Genomic DNA, 19997 nt, shown 5'->3' with positions numbered 1-19997 from the left:
TTGATGTTTACACTAAATTTTGGTAAAACAAATAGAGAATCCAAGGATCAATCTGGGACTGGATTCGAGTCCTCTTGGGTTCTTTGGTGAAAATGAATTAAATTTAGTCACTCAAAACTAAAGAAATTTAATAACAAATTAGAAACAAAACGAATAAATTCGACTTAAATGATAAAAACATGAATAAACTTTCTGAATCTGAATAATAATAATGAACTATAAGATGCAAAGTGTTACACGAATCCCTACTTTTTCACTCTAACTTGGCTTGTAATCATTGTGATCGATCGTAAGCACTTGAGAGTTTTCGAGTAAAGATTGTGAACCTCTATTCTTTCTACAAACCTACTATTTATAGACTTAAAATGTAACTGACTTCTAACGGTCAATTGATAAAACCATTACAAGTGTCTTCTGAATATGTCTTCATCCTACACGTGTCCTGTTTTGCTCCTTACGTGTCTTTCGCGAACTGTCTTCAAAACAACCGGCCTCCCGTAATGGATTCTTCACATCTCGAAAAATACTTTCCAGCCGAAGTCACTTAGCACTTGGTAAATTTTCTTGAGTCTCCTTACTTTCGACTTCAAAGGTCGAAATTATGCAACATAGGTCGAAATTATATAAAATTGTGTAGTCAACAGATGCCCCCCAAAATATCATTTATTCGATCAGAAAAATGATATTTTCGTCTCACATGATTTCGACCCAACACTAACTGTCAGTTTTTTCCTTTTCCATTCCTGACAAAACAAAAGTCTCTTTTAACCTTTAGCAACTTCCACACTCCACTATCATAAATGTCTAATCATGTCAGACACGTCCTTCAAGAGAAACCAAAAAGTAGAAACTGCCATACCCCACTCAGAATTCAAACGGATTAAACTAAATTTCATTGAACAAAGTTTTGGCATCCGGTCTAATCTCAACCGCTCATCTTACTCAGACTTAAGTCTTATAAATAGGTGGAAAAACCTTTCCACTTCACTTCTTCTTCAACCTCCAGCTTTTCTCTCTGAAAAAACCCATTTCCAAACTCTGCAACTCCTTGATATTCCAAAGCTCTACCGGAACCATTTCGGTTTGCGCGAGCTTTCACCATCACCATCATTGCATCATCATCATCTTCCCGTTCACCGGCCACCACCATGACTTCCACATCCTCTTCTCAGGTTCCGTCTGCGGTTTCTCTTTTAAAACCCATTGAAGTTGAAGAGAGGACCTTTGTTCCAGAACCTCCCAATGAAGAAGAAAAGATTAAGATCTGGAATTCCCAGGTACTTATTCCCTTCTCCATTGGTGATAAGTTGCATGCATATCTAGGACCTTACCAAACTACTTTCCCAAGAAATGCATCTGCATTCTTTCCTTCACCTTTACCGGATGAGAAAATCTTGGCCTTTAGGGATTCCTACAATCTGTCCTTTTTAGGTGACCCCCCTCGAGCTTTCCGTTCTTCACCTCCAGTGAAGACGAATCCCTACATTGAATGGTTAAACAAAGTCGAGAAAGTGAAAGGAGATTTCTGGAAAACTTTAGGGATTTTTGATATAATCCAATTATCCAGGTCGAAAATTGTCTACCATCCAGCAATGTTAGCCAGTTCTTTCTTCTTTTGGGAGCGTTCGACCAATACCTTTCATACTCCTCAGGGAATGATTACCCCTACTCTCTTAGATGTAGCTGCTATTGCCGGTCTTCGACCTACAGGTTCTTCTTTTACATTCGACCGGCCTGTTAAGAAAGAAATCAAATTAGACTATAACCATGTAACTTACAAAAGCTTCATTCTGAGAAACCACGACAAGACCTCTGCAAATGTTTCCGACTCGGAACATGTAGCTTTCTTGTTGTTCTGGCTCTCTGCTTTCTTCCTTTGTTCCAAGTCTCTTCAAGTTCCTCAGAAATTTGTGCTTCTTGCTCAGCTTTTGCACGAAGGTACCGACGTCTGTTTAGGTAAAGTTTTATTAGGCGAACTTTACCTTTCTTTGAGTCAAGCCATCACTTCTCTTCAGAAACCCTCTGGAGCCGAGAAAAACATCCTTTTTGCTGGACCTCTATGGTTTCTTCAACTTTGGCTAAATGCCATATTTGAGACCAAACTCTCAACTCCAAGTCCACAAAATGTCTCGACTTATATTGCTGCTTTTCGACTTAATTGCTTGACTCCTTCCAAAGATAAAGTCGATCCAGAAACCACTTTCCGTGAGTTTTTCACTGCTTTTATGGAAATGACCTCTTTTACTCCCGACCTTGCTCCATTTGCTGCTCCAACTACTGGTCCCAAATGGCTTGTCCGACCTTTCCCATGCGAATCTCCGGGCGAACAACTTGAAAGTATTAGCATCTGGAGGGAATTTTTCCGACCTCAAGTTCTTCCCCTTGGTTTCAAAAAATCTGAGGTGAACGTGTTGGGTTACCAGCCTCAACTTGTGGCTAGACAATTCGGCCTATGTCAAATCGTTCCTATCCCTCTTTTCTCAAAAAAGGATGCCATTTGCAATGAAGGGTTTTGCGACAAAGATGTCGACTCTTTTTATGAAGCCCTCAACTATTATGACAAGAAGACGTCTGCTCTTCGTCTTGAACCTCTGTCTTTCGAACCATCCTTTTATTGCACTAAAGAATTTGAAGTTTGGTGGTCGACCTACTACAAGTCTATTCAGACCACCTTAGGAGTTTGTATTGGAAAGATGACTGAAGCTCTTCAATCTGTGCAGAAAAAGGCTACAAAGAAAACTCGAGGTATGCTCATCAAAGAAATCCAGTCATTTCAGAGATTCTTCAAAACTGTTTATCTTCCAGGTCGATTGAATTTAACCCTTTCGGAAGCGGCGGAAGTTTTAAAAGAAAAAGTCAAAGCCAAAGTTTTAAAAATTAAACTTTTTCCCCCTTTTGTGGATAAGTATGTCTATACTCTTCGACATTATTGTCCAACATTTCCAGCTTTTACTACCAGTGACATGGCTTTGGCTTTACCTGTTATTTACCCAAAGTGGCTCGACCATTTTACATACAAATGTTTTATACAAAGTCTTTTACCACTTCCGAAAAGGGTTACTTCGACTAAATATTTCTTGCACAACTACCCCGGACACATTCATGTTAACTCATGTCACGTCCAAGTCCTTACACAAATTCATCAAGGTTAGATAGACTCGTCTTACTTTTGTTCTTTTTCCTTTACTCTCGTATTTATACCCCTTTTCCTTCAGCTGAACCAATACCCAAAGTTCCATGCAAGGAAGACGAAGGTTCCGACAATTCAACAGGCATTCCAATTCAACAAAAGAACGTCCCTAAGGTATATTCGTTAATGCGTTGTTTTACCCTTTATTCAACTCCAAATCCATATCTTATATATTTTCTAGGCTCGAAAGAGAGGTTCTCAAAGCTCGACTTCGGATGCTCGAAAGAAAATAAGAATTTCATCCGAAAAGGACGACTCAGAAAGAACTTTGGTAATCTTATCTTCTATCCTTCTCTTTCGATTTTTTCGATTTTTTTTTTTTTTTTTACTCATTTTCTTCCCTTATATTTTGCAGGTAGACCCAATTCCTGAAGACGAGGACATTTCCTCCAAGACTGTCGATCCCGATGAAGCTGCCCAAGACAATGCTAACTCTAAAGCCTCGGACATTAACGAAGAGAATCCACCGATCTCTTCTGCAAAGAAACGTGCCGGGGCTGAGCCGAATCAAGAGGAGCAACAAGCAGAAACTGACCAAGAAGATTCTGGCTCCTCTCAAAGCGAAAGTTCGGGAGCTTCTTCTCCGACCAAAGCTCAGCAAGAACAAGTAAGTATTTTTCGTTCAACACTCCTTTCTTCGTTATTCCTTAATCCTTATATTTACCTTTTGCATTCTTTTCCAGGACACTTCCTCGAAACCAAAGCCCCCTCCCCAAGTAATCCATTTGTCTTCGAACTCTTCTGATTCCAGTTCTTCTGACTGCCAAAGTCTTGATGACTTTTTAAACTTTCAACCATTACGAATTCAATATCCTTCTGGTCGAATAGTTAGTTATGTTTCATCTGACAATGAGTCCTTTACGCAGGACCTTGGTGCTTCGGCCGAAAAGTCAGATACTGATGAAGACCGTCAGCCTATCCCTTCACCCATTGCCAAAGTCTCGAAGACCCAAGAAAAAGCCCTTGAGGTTTCGAGCCCTGTTGCTGGCAGGAAGTCTCCTCAGTCCATTCCTATCGAAGACTTTGACGCTCTTGCTATGGATGACCCAGTATTAGCCCTTGAGCAACTCATCAGCGGTCAAGTCTCTCTTAGCACCAGTCGAAGCCAAGAATCATCTATGCAAAACGAAGGCACAAGCACTCTGAACACTGCCACCACCATGATCAACAAGCTGCGATCTCTTACGTTCGAGCAAGATCTATTCTCTGCCCTCACCTCGAATCCTAACTTAGGCCGAGAAATTAAGCAACTTATCGCTGATCTTGGCAATGAGGACCTTACTGATCAACAAGAAAAGGGCATTCAAGAAGTTCAAGAGCTTCTTGACGAATCACTTTCGACCCTTGACCAAGCCAAACTTGTCGGTCAAGACTTAGCCTCCAAATTCACTGAGTGCACACAAGCAGCTGAATCATTCGACCAAGCTAAAACCGAAGTAGATTCCATCAAATTACTCGAAGAAGCTGACTCGATGCAACTGAATGAAATTTTGAAACAGATTGCCGAACTTCAACAACAGGAAAAGTCCCTCAAAGCCAATCTGGCCAAGTTCAAGAAACAAAAAACCGAAGTTGCTGCCAAGGCCATTTCTCACGTGAAAGACAAGAATCGGCTTGAAGGCGAAATTTCTGATCTTCAGAACAAGAAGGCGAAGGTTGACAAGCGACTTAAGAAACTTAAGGGTCGATATGCTCCCATGAAAGCCAATCCACCATTTTAGTCTTCTTATTTCTGCTGATCATTTTTTTTTTTTTTTTACATGGCGCCTGTGCCACTTTATTTCCACTATGTACTCTCTAATGGCGTTTTCGCCATATTTATTTTCAGCTTATGCACTACATTTCTATATCGATCTTTATCTCATGAATCGCTGGCTTAAACCTTTTTAAGTATTTTCCATTTATCGTCAATATTCGAGCAATCGTTCCAATTTCCTCAATCGAATACGCGTTGTTTGAATAACACTTGATCACTTTAAATGGCCCTTCCCATTTAGGGGTCCATTTTCCGTATGCTCGATCTTTTTTGTCCATTGGAAGGATCACTTTCCAAACTAAGTCTCCAACGCTAAATGCCTTAGACTTGACTTTTTTATTATAACTTTTAGTAATTCGTTCTTTTTGTCGAATCATAACTTCTAAAGCATTTAATCTTTCCTCGTCCAATTCAATTAACTCGTCATACATCATATTCCAATAATCATCACACGGAATCTCACATTGCCTTTGAATTCTAACAGACTGTAAGCATATTTCGATCGGTAAAACTGACTCATGCCCGTACGTAAGTCGAAAAGGGGTTACTCCAGTGGCCTCTTTGGGCGAATTTCGATAAGCCCATAAAACTTGACTCAAAGTTTCATGCCACCTTCTCGGCTTTTGACTAATGTGTTTCTTAACCAAGTTAATTAAAACTTTATTAGCTGCTTCGACTTGTCCATTCGCCTGAGCATAATATGGCGTTGAGGTTAACAGTTTTATTCCAAAATCCTCAGCAAACTGAGCCATTTTCCTCCCAGTAAATACTGACCCTTGGTCAGTAGTTAACGTCTCAGGGATCCCATATCTAAACACTATATGTTCTTGAATAAAACTAATAACCGTATCTTGGTCGACACCTCTCAACGGAATGGCTTCGACCCATTTAGTGAAATAATCGATGGCCACTATTATATAGTCATGTTGTTTAGACGAAGAAGGATGTATTTGACCTATCAAATCCAACGCCCACCCCCTAAATGGCCAGGGTTTCACAATCGAATGTAACTCACTTGCCGGTACATGTTGGATGCCAGCATGCTTCTGACATTCGGCACAAGATTTGGCATATCCAATACAATCTTTTAACATATTTGGCCAATATACTCCTTGTCGAAACAATGTCCACTTCATCTTATGGCCAGCCTGATGCGCCCCACACACACCATCATGAATGGCCTTGACTGCTCGAAACGCTTCTTCTTCACTTAGGCACTTTAGTAAAACTTCATTCACCCCTTTTTTAAACAATTCGTCATCCAAAATCAAGTAACTTAGAGCTCGATACTTTGTTCTTCGGTCTGTTGGTGCATTTGGGTTTTGCAAGTATTTTACAACAGGTTTCCTCCAATCACTATCATCCAAATTACTAATGACCAATACCTCCTGCTCGAACTCCACTTTCCTTTCCTTAAAACTAGGAATGAACTTTCTTTTGACCTTTACTAGCTCTTTAAACTTTTTCCGAGGTAGCCGGTAACCTGACGCAATTTGTGCCAAAACATTCGCTTCAGCGTTCTCGATCCTAGGGATATGACATAATTCAACTTCATCAAAACTTAACATTTTAACTGCTTTCGAATGATATTTCATTAAATTCTCACTAACGCATTGGTATTCACCCGTTAGTTGCTTAATAACCAACTCTGAATCTCCACGAATTAAGAGCTCTCTAGCCCCCAAGTTTAGAGCCGTTTCGAGCCCTATCAATAAAGCTTCATACTCCGCCTCATTATTCGAGCACTCACCTTCGATGCCCAACTTAATTTTTGTCGGGATTCCTTGGGGTGAAATTACCAAGATACCTATCCCGGTCCCCTTTTTATGCCTCGAACCATCGAAATACATTTCCCAAGGTTTCAACGTTACCACCGTCTCCTGTTCTTTCGACCCACTATGATCAACCAAAAAATCAGCTATTACTTGGCCTTTCATAGCCCTTAAATGTTGATAACTTAAAGAAAACTCAGTAAGGGCCAACGCCCACTTTCCAATTCGACTATGAAGAATGGGCTTGAACAGCATATGCTTTATTATATCATAATGGGAAATAACAGTTACATCAATGGGTTTAATATAGTACTTAAGTTTAGTACATGAAAAATACAAACATAAACACAATTTTTCTACTAAACTATATCTAGTTTCGGCATCATTAAGGATTCGGCTCAAATAATATATAGCCCTTTCAATTCCGTCTTCATCATCTTGAGCCAACACACTGCCAATAGTTTCCTCTGATGCCGAAATGTAGAGTTTCATTGGCTTCCCACGAATGAGAGGAGCCATGACTGGTGCCGTTGTTAAGCTGGCTTTTATTTCCTCAAACGCCTTCTGATGCTCTTCCATCCATTGAAACTCTTGTTCTTTTTTGAGTCGAAGCAATGTGGAGAATACCTTGGTTTTCCCGCTTAGATCCATGATAAACCTTCTCAAGAAATTGACTTTGCCCAACAAAGATTGTAACTGTTTTTTATTCGACGGTGGTTGAGTATCGAAGATTGCTTTCGCCTTGTTCTGGTCGATTTCAATGCCCTTCTTATGAACAATGAATCCCAGAAATTGCCCTGCAATTACACCAAAGGCACACTTGAGTGGGTTCATTTTCAAGCTGTACTTTCTCATTTTTTCAAATGACAACTTAAGATGTTCGATATGAACATCCTGAGATTTCGACTTTACTACAATATCATCGATATACACTTGCATAAATTTCTCAATATATTCATGAAAGATAGTGTTCATTACCCTCTGATAAGTTGCACCGGCATTTTTAAGACCGAACGGCATCACCACCCATTCATATGTTCCTAGTGCCCCTGGACACCGAAATGCAGTCTTCGACACATCATCCTCTACAATGTAAATTTGGTTATACCCCGAATATCCATCCAGTAAACTTAAATATTCATTTCCTGCGGCAGAATCTACCATCATTTCGGCCACAGGCATGGGATATTCATCTTTCGGCGTAGCCGAATTTAAATCTCTATAATCTATGCAAACCCTCATTTTACCATTTTTCTTAAGTACAGGAACTACATTAGCTAACCAATCGACGTACCTGGCTGTTCGTATGAACTTTGCTCCAAGTAAGCGCTCCACTTCCTCTTTTATCTTTGAGAACACCTCCGGGGCGAATCTCCTTGGGGCTTGCTTCACTGGTTTCCTACCAGGCCGAATTGGTAACTTCAACTCCACTAACTCCCGGCTTAAACCCGGCATTTCGTCATAATCCCATGCGAAGCAATCTTTGTATTCCTGCAACAAACTAACAATCCGATTCTTAAAACCCGAATCGATCAACGAACTTACATACGTCGGCCTTTTCTTGGTCCCATCCCCTAAATCAACCTCCTCCAAAGGATCCTGAGCCTGCATTTTTAACATGGGATCTAAAGATTGCTCGAATCCAAGGGGTTCATCATCATATATACAATCAAGAACCGGCTCTGATCTGTCTTCATTAAAATGATCCAAGTCTAGGCACTCCTCCGGTTTGCAAATTTCTTCATATTCGGCTTCCTTTGCCGTTCCTATATATTGTTCGGCCTCCAAGGCCGTCTTTATTCTCATCTCGGCCGCATAGGCCGATATTCGAGCTACGCTCGACTCAATCATCTAATTCGACGACTTGCCACTCTCCAGTGGCATTCCGAGCACGAAAATTTTTATTCCAAAGAAATCCGTACTCCGGGTGAAGATTCATTGCATAACTAGTGGAACCTTCCATGTGTTCTTTTCCTTCTGATTCATACGGAGCGATGTTTGCCATCCGCTTCTCGAAATTCTTTTGGTCAACAAACTCCACTTCAGCTTTGTAGTAACTCTGGTCAGCATCAACATTTTCGACCACCCCATCTGGCCTCCAAATTGACAGCTTTTGATGAAGGGAGGACGGCACAGCCCCCACCCCATGAATCCATTCTCGTCCTAGCAACAGATTGTAGTTTGCTTTCGATGGCACTACCACAAACAGAGTAGGTCGAGAAACAGTACCAATTGTGGTGTCCACCAATAACATTCCCAAAGACTTAGAAGTTTTTCCCTCGTAATCAGTCAACATCATGTTATGAGGTTGCAAATCCTCGACAGATTTCCCAATCTTCTTAAGCAGAAACTTTGGCATCAAATTTATGGCGGCCCCGCCATCAACCAAGACTTTGTTGACGCCTACTCCTTCAATGCGGGCCCACACAAAAAGCGGTTTCAAATGCTTCTTCATCTCCATATCTGGTTTCTTGAAAACGGCACAATCGTCTTCGATTCCTCCTTTAGTCATCACATAATAACACAGTGGACTGTCATCATCCTCCTCGACGTAGTAATCCTCTTCATCATCAGTGATTTCAGTTTTCACATCGAACTCTTCTGGAAGGATCGAGACTAAGCTGCACATGGACTCAAACTCAGACTCCAGCATTTCAAAGTTGTCCTTCATTTCGACATCTTCAGACTGTTTCTCTTTCCCTTTTGCCTGGTTAGTGGTCACCCAATTCCCAGCATTCTTCATACTCTGCTTAATCACCTGAATAGGAACCATAGGAGCCCCACCACTTTGGCCCAAAAGTTGGTACTTGACTGGCCTCTCAGAACTGGATTGGCCTGCCTCGAAGGCTTTCTCCCTCTGGTGACGCCTCCATTGAGTTTTTGTCATTGGGTTTCGACCTAGATACGGCCTTGGGACATAGGTATAATTCTTATGATTTCGAGAATTATCCATATAGGCAGACCCACTTCCCAATTCGAACACCTTAACCTTAGGGTGAGGCGCCTGACTCCTTGCCATCCACTTGTTGAACGGAACTCGACTTGGTGGCATATAAGTTCGACCACGCCCTCTTCCAAACCCAAAGGATCCCCTTCCCCTTATGAAGGAAGAATCAGCTCGTCCTCTGGACCCAAAACTAGGAGGCCTTTCCGGTATTACTGCGCGGCGTTTCTTGATTTCAGCATCTTCTATAGCTTGAGCAGCCACCTTGTCAAATACGACACTGCACCTTGGGCACAACATCACTTCAGAGTAAGACTTTTGGCAACGCTGCAGGAAATCCAGCAGGCTTTCCTCCGACCGAGGGTAAACCACCTTCTTAGCGGTTTCGACCTCTTCTTCCACGGAAGGAGCATCCATTCCCTCTTCAGACAATTCGACCTTCTCCATCCCTGGAGTAGGCCCCACAACTTCGATATCATCTCCTCCAGTAGCAACCTGATTCAAATCAGACAACTCAACCATCATTATCCCGGCTGGCTCGACGTAATTGGCGTTGCCAATTTGCATTGGGTCAGAATCAATCTTCATAGCAGCCTTATCCTTTTCCTCGAACTTGAGCCGTCCTTCTTTGATTGCAGTTTGCACCAGATCCCTGAAACGTACACAATTATTAGTCCAGTGACTGAATACATTATGAAACTTGCAAAACTTTTTTCCTTTCCTTTGGTCGAAAGGTACTTCTTTTTGATCAGGAGATACTTTAATTTGACCATCTTTTAACAGAATATCATAAATCGCGTCGCATTTAGTAACATCAAAATTATACGCTTTCACAGGAAATTTACCAACACCTTTGTTTGTTTCCACATTTTTAGATTCATAGGGTTTTAACATCCTACAAACATAGGGAGGTCCTGATACCAATTCGGCCACATCAACCTCCTGCTGTTCGATATCATCACAGTTGCCTGGATACGAGTCATAATCGACTTCATATTCGCAACTTTCGACGAACGCGACTTTACCCTTCTTGGGAACTCTATTAAATTTTTCTTTTTCGAGTTTCAAATTTTCAATCTGTCTGACCCTGTCAGCCAATTGAGCCATGTCCCTAAGATGTTGGGTATCTATCTTCTTACGAATTGAGTAGTCTAGGCCGCCAGCCGCCATTTCGACTAACTCATGTTCTGGGACCTGAGTGAAGCACTTCGACTTCATTTGTCTGAACCTATTCAAGTAATCATCTATGGTTTCTTTGAATTTTCTTTTCACGCTGGCCAATTCTTTCAGACTGACTTTCGACTCACCCCTGAAGAACTGTTCGTGAAAAACTCTCTCTAACTGAGCCCAATTATGGATTGAATTAGGCAACAAAGTAGTAAACCAAGTAAAAGCATTTTTAGTCAGAGAACTCGGAAAATATTTCATCTTTAGGTTCTCATTATTTGCTATATCCCCTGCTTCTATTTGGTACCTAGCGATATGCTCAACTGTCGACTCTCCAGTATCCCCTGAAAACTTGGTGAACTTAGGGACTTTCCATCCTCTAGGCAATTCTGTTTGAAGGACGAATTCGGAGAAAGCCGAAGCAAAATGGGGTCGATTTGCATAACCCACATTGAATCCATGTTGGTTCAATAACTGTTCGACTATGCCTGCTATATTTTGATGCCCCCCAACGTTATTTTGTCTAACTCTCTCGACTACCCTATCTGCATCCATATTTCGATTTATTAAGATAGGATTTTCAATGTTCAGAGGCATTTGGCCACCAAGGTTATCCAATTGATTTCGACCTTGCACTGCCGCCACTTCGGCATTTGCTTGAAGCGGAACATTTTGAGGAACCGCATTCATTTCGACGGCATTATTCGCCGCTGCCCCCACAGGATTCGCCACCTCGTTTCGAGGGACTCCAAAAGCGTCAGCAATTCGACCCATTTGTCTCGTCAACTGCTGATACGACTCATTTGTGTTTTGGATTAAAGGATTAAACACAGTTCCTATTTGTTGGGCCAACATATTCACCATTTCGTGGTTGCTATCATCCATTTGTTGCCTCAATACGTTAACAGAGGTATTTGTCAACGAAGTCCCTATATGGTTGACACTCGCCCCTGCCATCCCTTGAGGATAAATATTATTTCGACCCCCGACATTGGAGGCCGAAGCCTGGTGTTGATTCCTCGGGGATCCGACTGACATTACGTTATCTGAATATACGGCAGGAAATGTCCCTACTCCAGCCATTAACCCTGGAGGCATCCCAAATGGCGGATTCACCGGCATGTTCACCGGTTGAGGGCGAGATGCCCCAGCAACCATTTGTGATACGACTGGAGTCGTCGGAGAGGGCACTGTAGCCGCTGGTGTCACCACAGGTATAATATTTTCGGCCACATTGGTCGTTGTTGCCTGTTCCGTTCCAGAGTTCAAGGCATTTCCCTCAACATTCACTCCAGCACCGGGATTTCCGGTTTGATTTGCCGAAGGTCCAGTATTCGCGGGAGGGGAATTACCACTTCACGATCTACCATTCGCCATACTTACTAGTCTTCCACTTCTTAAACGCATAAACGTGGGTTAAGTAAGTTTGAATGATAACCGAATTCAACAACTATTTTCACAAAGAGGTCCCACCAGGTGTGCCAATTTGTTTACACTAAATTTTGGTAAAACAAATAGAGAATCCAAGGATCAATCTGGGACTGGATTCGAGTCCTCTTGGGTTCTTTGGTGAAAATGAATTAAATTTAGTCACTCAAAACTAAAGAAATTTAATAACAAATTAGAAACAAAACGAATAAATTCGACTTAAATGATAAAAACATGAATAAACTTTCTGAATCTGAATAATAATAATGAACTATAAGATGCAAAGTGTTACACGAATCCCTACTTTTTCACTCTAACTTGGCTTGTAATCATTGTGATCGATCGTAAGCACTTGAGAGTTTTCGAGTAAAGATTGTGAACCTCTATTCTTTCTACAAACCTACTATTTATAGACTTAAAATGTAACTGACTTCTAACGGTCAATTGATAAAACCATTACAAGTGTCTTCTGAATATGTCTTCATCCTACACGTGTCCTGTTTTGCTCCTTACGTGTCTTTCGCGAACTGTCTTCAAAACAACCGGCCTCCCGTAATGGATTCTTCACATCTCGAAAAATACTTTCCAGCCGAAGTCACTTAGCACTTGGTAAATTTTCTTGAGTCTCCTTACTTTCGACTTCATAGGTCGAAATTATGCAACATAGGTCGAAATTATATAAAATTGTGTAGTCAACATTTGACCATAGTTTTAACAACATGGCTTTGTATGTCACTAATTGGCTAGAAGAATGGAAGCCTTGTGCTTAGTCTTCCTAACCGGCTAGCTTGACACGCATTGACCGTGAAGTTATTTAGTGTAATCATGATGGTAGTGGGCCGAGTGTTTGTTTTGGCTGGCCAAAATAGGAGTCCCTTGCTTGACATGTGTAGTTATTTAGTTGAAATTTCAAAATGAAAAAGACAATACTAAGTTAATTAGTATAAGATGCAAAATAAATGTATTCCGTCAGAAATGTTAAAAATCATTTATCTCATTTATTTTATGGTCGAGATAAAGTGTTCGACGTGATTTCTATAATAGCTAAGTTGTTGTCTTCAATAATGATTTATAACCCCAATGGTAGGGACATAAAAAAACACCTCATTTCCTGCGAATTTTTCTTCGGAAATAACTTTTCGGCGGTTTAAATCGCCCCAAAATAGCAGCCTCTATATTTGAAACAAAATCCGCAGGAAAATCCGAAGTAAAATTTACAAGAAAAGGGGTGTTTTTTTTATGTCTACACTATATTCTTATGTTTATGAATCATTATTGATTCATTTGAACGGTCATTTTTTTTTAACTTGACCCGATTATTTTATAAATATTTTAATAATATATTATTAATTTTTTTTTATAATCATAATGATAATGTACGTAGAATTCTGTGAAGTTTGAGTATAATATTTATATATTTATTTTCCATAGCATTTTCTTCTAAAAAGATTCTTAAGCAGTATCTGTGACGTGATAACATTTTGTGAACCACACCCAGAAACGAATTTATAATTTGGCTAAATGGATATAGATTATCTTTTTCACACTTCTTGTTCAATAAAACAGTAGTGACGTCTCCGGTTACACATGTCGCGAATTCTTCATCAAGTAGGAAAATGAACTCACCCTTCCTCTGAATAAATCCCCACAAACAAGCCCAAATATTCTTCCTAAGATTAGGCTTGGATAACTTCCTCGATCTCAGCAGTAGAGAATGACCAAGGATGGCAGTGAGAGTGTGGTGGTACTGGTTGCAGGCATCAGAGATACCTGGAAAGACCCTTTGACACTCAAGGCAGTGTATGAGCAAGGAGAGAATCCAAGAGCTTTAGAAGAACTCAAGGTGAAATTCTAAGATTAAATAGCATGTTATGTAAATGAACGATTTAACCTATATCCAATTTCTCTGCAAGTGTATGGGAAGTCCTTAAGCAAAACTTCCGAGTGCATGGTTGACTCTTCGTTGTCATGCTTTGTTCGTTGTCTATCGGCTAATGCATGGCCACTCAGACACTTGTCGGGGGAAACATTCCTTCACTTAGTCATGTAATCCACCCTTATGGCGCCTTCTTAATTGCAAGCCCTTCGGACTGGTTGCGATGCCTTTAGGCCTTTTGGCCTAGTAGCCGAGAGGAATATATGTGAAGTTGAAGCATCAACCTTAGTGAAGTCATTGTGAATGACTTTCAAGTCAATGACCAAACTTAGACAACCTTTTAGTTATTAGTTTCATTAGATTTGTTTTAGTTCAGCTGACTTATTGTACGAGATAAGATATTGTTTTGATCATTATGGTTGGTCAGTACCGAACTCATTTGGCTAAGTATTTCCTAGACCGTCTAATATGATATTGAACCATATTACAATTTATGTCTATTAGAACATAGGTCAATGAGGAATCCCAATTTAGCTAAATATGATTCATTATCATGTAAATATACATATATATATATATATATATACATATATATATATAACTCCCACAATGTGGGTCGATAAAGAAGATCACTGACATAATTGAATATGACATAGTTACCTAAAAACTTAAATATTAGGTATGTGGATCATATCTCCCCCATATATGTGAGACGACTCACAACCACAATACAATGCTCATTCCTCAAAGAAAAGTTCTCTTCTATTCAACAATGACTACACAATGATGGAGCAGATCATCTAGAGAATCGCCTACTACACTTTTATAGAAACTTAAGACATTAGATTACATTCAACTAGCATATTTTTAAATAATGTGAGAGTCTAAACTGATACTCGAAACCTCAATATAGATTCTGAAAAAAGTGAAATGAAGTGATAAGAGAAATTGAAAGCTAATTCAAATAAAATGATTACAAAAACATATGAAATGAATAAAAAATGGGGGCAACATATTTTAGTAGTGGTGCTATTGACACTTTATGATAGTTATTTTTCACAACACTCTCATTTTTTAATGGTTAGATTATGGTGCTCATTCTCATTTTAGTGGGGCCACTCTCTTTTTTATTGGGGTAGGTAACATTTCTCAAACATTTAATAACATTTTCTTTGACATTTTCTTATAAATATTTTTTATTGGTTATAAAATTCATGTATGTCCTACCAAATTGGCAGTGTGATATAAAAAAAAGAGGTGTCAAAACAGAGTCGTGCTATAATTTCACTTTTTGTTCAATAATGATATACTTACGTCTCATTTTATCTCCACTTCATTTTCACTTATTTTTATTTTTATTTCTCTTATCTTATCATCTATCACATCTTATATTTTCTCTCTTTTATTTTTTCTTTTCTCCCTATCTCTTTCCTCCTCCACATTTTTACCACCATAAAGAAATTCCTTTTTGTTTATTGACATGATAAGTGGCTTGTGCTTGTGTTATCTTTCCCTTCTCAGTTCGCATTTATCCATAGATCGCTGGTCAACGTTTATCAGTAAAATATAAACAATAACTCAAAATAATCATCCCTTATTCTAGACATCTCCACTTTAAATTTGATTAGTGAGATAAAGACATGTTCCCTAACAGAACAGTGGTCTTGCCTCTATATATATACACACAAACACAACTCAAAAGGATCATTCATTGATTTTGAACCATAGCTACCATATTCATTCCACCCATCACATTTAGTCACTCTACTTCACCCGCAACAGCGGGAATTCGTAGAGAAAGAGCTACATATATGGACATTTTTTCTGTCTTTGTTTGTATCTTCCTCTTTCTTTCAACACTCTTTTTGTATCCATTAATAAAGAAACTCAAGAAAAACCAACACATAACCAAGCCTAAGCTTCCACCAGGCTCATTGGGTTGGCCTTATATTGGAGAAACTCTTCAACTCTACTCTCAGGACCCTAACATCTTCTTTGCTTCAAAACAGAAAAGGTCAATTCCTACATAATCAGTTACATTTAATTTGACTTGTGTTATACTAATTCTTAAACATGGTGGTTGGTGCTAATTAATAACTTGATTTTACTCCTGATCAGATATGGGGAAATTTTTAAAACACACATTCTAGGGTGTCCGTGTGTGATGCTGGCTAGCCCTGAAGGTGCAAGGTTTGTGCTGGTGACTCATGCTCACTTGTTCAAGCCAACATACCCCAAAAGCAAGGAGAAGCTGATTGGCCCTGCTGCATTGTTCTTCCACCAAGGAGACTACCACACTCGCATCAGGAAGCTTGTCCAAACCTCACTTTCTCCTGAAACGATTCGAAAACTCATCCCCGACATCGAAACTGAGGTGGTTTCCTCCTTGGAATCGTGGGTTTCTGCTGGACAGGCCATTAATGCTTTCCAAGAAATGAAAAAGGTTGGTTCAATTGGATTTGTGTTTTTGTTTGTGAACCTCATTTTGCAGCGGTTTATCTGTGTCACACAATAATTAATGATTCAGGACAGACAATATCAGTTGGTTCAAGTAATATATGTTTGATTCATCTAACCAAACCAAGGTCTCAAGTGTGATTGCAAAAAAAATTTGTGCTGATAGAGCGAGCCCGATGAGGATATAAATGTTCAGGGCTCAAATAAGATTGTTTTCTGAGGATGTTAGAAAAAAAATTGATACTACTTCAACTTCATTGTGTTAAGTTTTGTTTTCTACTACTTATACTTTATAGTGTTAAATTTTGTTTTCATTTGTTGGTTGTTTCCTCATAAATTTCATGTCACTATGGGGCCTCTATTATTGCTTAGTCACGATTGGATTTCACACTTATGGCTTCTCTTTACCCATGGCAGTTCTCTTTCAATATTGGTATACTTTCTGTCTTTGGGACCTTGGAAGGCTATTATAGGGAGAAGCTTAAGGAAAATTATCGCATAGTTGAGAAAGGGTACAATTCTTTCCCAACCAGAATACCTGGCACTGCATACTCCAAAGCACTCTTGGTAAGATTCATCAAGTGCAACATTTTAATCATACATAGATTTTAATGATACATAGACATACATTTTCTGTTAGACATCTCTCAGATATATTGCTTTGTGGCGGTTTTTATCCACACCAATTGTGGTGTTAATAACTTCCACAAAGCGGTATGTATGTGTTAGGAAAGTGTATGCTTAATTATCAATAGTTTTCGTTTTAATTATGTTTAGGAATTTGGATCTGATTCTCAATCTTTAATTTCTCTGTTTAATGGAAAAAAAAAATTAGGCACGGAAGAGAATCAGGGAGATTATAAGTGAGATAATTTGCAAGAGAAAGGAGCAGAGATTGATTGAGAAGGGTCTATTAGGCGACTTGCTGAACTACAAGGATGAAAAGGGACAAACCCTGAATGATGACCAAATTGCTGATAATGTAATTGGGGTACTATTTGCAGCTCAAGATACTACAGCAAGTGTTCTAACGTGGATTCTCAAGTATCTTCATGATGACCAGAAACTTCTTGAAGCAATAAAAGTAAGGGTTGTTGTTTGTCTCTACCAGAAGAAAAGATTTTCAAAATCAATGTAGGCCATAAGTGTTGACATTGATCAATATTCAATAGTTATTAATAATTGATCAATGGAACTGTGTTGCAGACAGAGCAAACGGCACTGTATGAATCCAATGAAGAAGGGAAAATGCCATTGACATGGGGTCAAACCAGAAATATGCCAATTACGTATAGGGTATGACATATATGACATATATATATTTATGTATATATGTTGCAAATGCATTTGATGACAAATACAATTTTGATATATTCACATTCATTTTCTTTTCTATCTCAATTAGATCAACTTTTCTTTTTCGTTGTTTTCATCACACATTTCTCACTCTGAGTGTCGGTACTCGGTAGGGATGAGTCATTAGTACATCAAGGTAACATTAGTGTTTCATGAATGTAATGAGCATGATCTTGTGTCTTGCAGGTAATATTGGAAAGCCTGAGGATGTCAAGCATCATATCATTCACCTTTAGGGAAGCTACGGTTGATGTGGTGTACAAAGGTGAGAATTTGAGACGGAATATCCTTTTCCTTGTGTGCATTTATGGAAAGTTTGATTTCAAAAGGTTTTTCTATTTTTTCCCACATTTCTAAAGTGTTCTTTCGTGCAACTGAAGGATGTCTTATCCCAAAGGGTTGGAAGGTAATGCCACTGTTCAGGAACATCCACCATGATCCAGAATTCTTCCCTGCTCCTCACAATTTTGACCAATCAAGATTTGAGGTAGGCTATGCTTAACAATAATGAGTTTGTGCATCAAAGTCAAACAAAATTTTAATAAGGAAAGTTTAACTTAATATCCCAACTATAAATAATTCTAATATAGGTAAATCAAATTATTTAACATGGATACAGGTTTTCTTTTCTATTTTGGTTTTTTTTCCACCAATTAAATGGTGTGAATTAGGAATGTATACTAACAATTATAAGCTTATATGGAATTATGGATGGTCGGAAAAAATAGATACTAAATGGGTACATATAACTTCAGTTTTAGAGATAAGATAAAGAAAATTCTCGCATGCCTTCTCTCATTTACAGCATTGTACTATCTTTTCTTTGTTAGTCATTTAAATGCAAATTTCAAGACATTGATTCATGAACACTCAAATTTATGCGACACCTGAAATTTGTGGCGGTTCAAGGTTTTAAACTACCACAAAATGCAGAGTAAAATTGTTTTTTATAAACTACTGTGCAATTTGTAACGGCTAAAAACGATCACAAATTATCACAAGTGTGATAAAAAAAATGCATAGTTCACGAATTTTTTCATACCTATTATGACATATCATTTATTACACTAAACAATCATTTATTTATTTATTTGTCAATTCTAAGTAAGAAACACTCATTAGGGCATGTAAATGTTTTCCTTAAGATAGATTTAGAATGTGATTATACAATTCGATGAGGGTAAGTCTTACAAAAACTAAAAGAACAAATCTGTTAGTGATTCTGAATACCATTTCAAATCTGGGTGAATGCAGGTTGCACCAAAACCCAATACTTTCATGCCATTTGGCAATGGAGTGCACTCTTGTCCAGGAAATGAGCTTGCGAAATTGAACATGCTGATACTGATTCACCATCTAGTAACCAAATTCAGGTGAAATTTCAACTTATCATTTTGTCAAATTTTGACATTTCTTCATATCTTATATACATACAACAGAGTGCTCATTCAGTTGTGTTCATTAATTTTGTTGGCAGGTGGGAGGTAGTGGGATATCAAAGTGGAATTCAATATAGCCCATTCCCAGTCCCTCAGCATGGTCTACCAGCAAAATTTTGGAGAAAAGAATTAGACTCAAAGAAGATTTAATTATATAAAAATCTTCATGTATCCATATATAAGAAATAATTTAGATATTATTCCTTGCCACCCCAATTCCCTAATCTTATTTCCTCCACCTTAACCCAACCTAGAACCTCCTATTTTATAGTGAGGCTACGTTATTTCCCTTGGTTCTCTTCCAAGTAATATTTAACCTCAACTTATGCTATTGTACAGGGTGGCATATCTAGCTTAGCATCATTAATTAATCTGAGCATGTAAAATTAAAGGTAGTAATGAATATATTATCAACTCATGATTTTTTATGAGCTTTATTGAATGGTCCAAGAATCTTTTGTAATTTTCTTTTTTGTTTTGTGATGTGTGTAAATCAGTTCCAAAAATGTCTCCCCCAACATACAACTTTTTTTAAATTTGCACTCACACTCGGGATCTAACTTATCTTTTGAAATAGACAGTACTTAAACTTCAAAAAAAAAACTTATCTTT

General features: G+C 38.7%; 3 protein-coding genes across 4 annotated transcripts; 1 reads left to right on the top strand and 2 right to left on the bottom strand.

Moving 5' to 3' along the window:
• Positions 1-5026: 5026 nt before the first annotated feature.
• Positions 5027-7738, bottom strand: LOC130712252 (uncharacterized). Its single transcript, XM_057562084.1, has one exon. The coding sequence runs from the start codon at positions 7736-7738 to the stop codon at positions 5027-5029; it is 2712 nt and encodes a 903-aa protein (XP_057418067.1).
• LOC130714719 (uncharacterized) lies at positions 7361-8598 on the bottom strand. Of its 2 annotated transcripts, XR_009011387.1 has the most exons (3): positions 8013-8598; positions 7697-7803; positions 7361-7515 (listed from the first exon to the last, which is right to left on the bottom strand). XR_009011387.1 is itself a non-coding variant. In XM_057564653.1 (2 exons), the coding sequence occupies exons 1-2, from the start codon at positions 8567-8569 to the stop codon at positions 7797-7799; spliced, it is 564 nt and encodes a 187-aa protein (XP_057420636.1). In that variant the 5' UTR covers positions 8570-8598; the 3' UTR covers positions 7361-7796. The 2 variants fall into 2 exon arrangements, 1 of the variants encoding a protein (XP_057420636.1); XM_057564653.1 differs by having other exon boundaries at positions 7361-7803.
• A 7242-nt stretch (positions 8599-15840) lies between these two features.
• On the top strand, positions 15841-19804 carry LOC130712537 (abscisic acid 8'-hydroxylase 4). Its single transcript, XM_057562368.1, has 9 exons — positions 15841-16147; positions 16252-16576; positions 17008-17157; positions 17426-17674; positions 17797-17886; positions 18133-18211; positions 18327-18433; positions 19201-19319; positions 19424-19804. The coding sequence occupies exons 1-9, from the start codon at positions 15945-15947 to the stop codon at positions 19533-19535; spliced, it is 1434 nt and encodes a 477-aa protein (XP_057418351.1). The 5' UTR covers positions 15841-15944; the 3' UTR covers positions 19536-19804.
• The last annotated feature ends 193 nt before the right edge of the window (positions 19805-19997 follow it).

This window comes from Lotus japonicus, chromosome 4 (assembly GCF_012489685.1).
Source record: "Lotus japonicus ecotype B-129 chromosome 4, LjGifu_v1.2".
Classification (NCBI taxonomy): domain Eukaryota; kingdom Viridiplantae; phylum Streptophyta; class Magnoliopsida; order Fabales; family Fabaceae; genus Lotus; species Lotus japonicus.
Note: the sequence above shows the minus strand (reverse complement) of the source record. Positions and strands in the feature narration are given on the sequence as shown.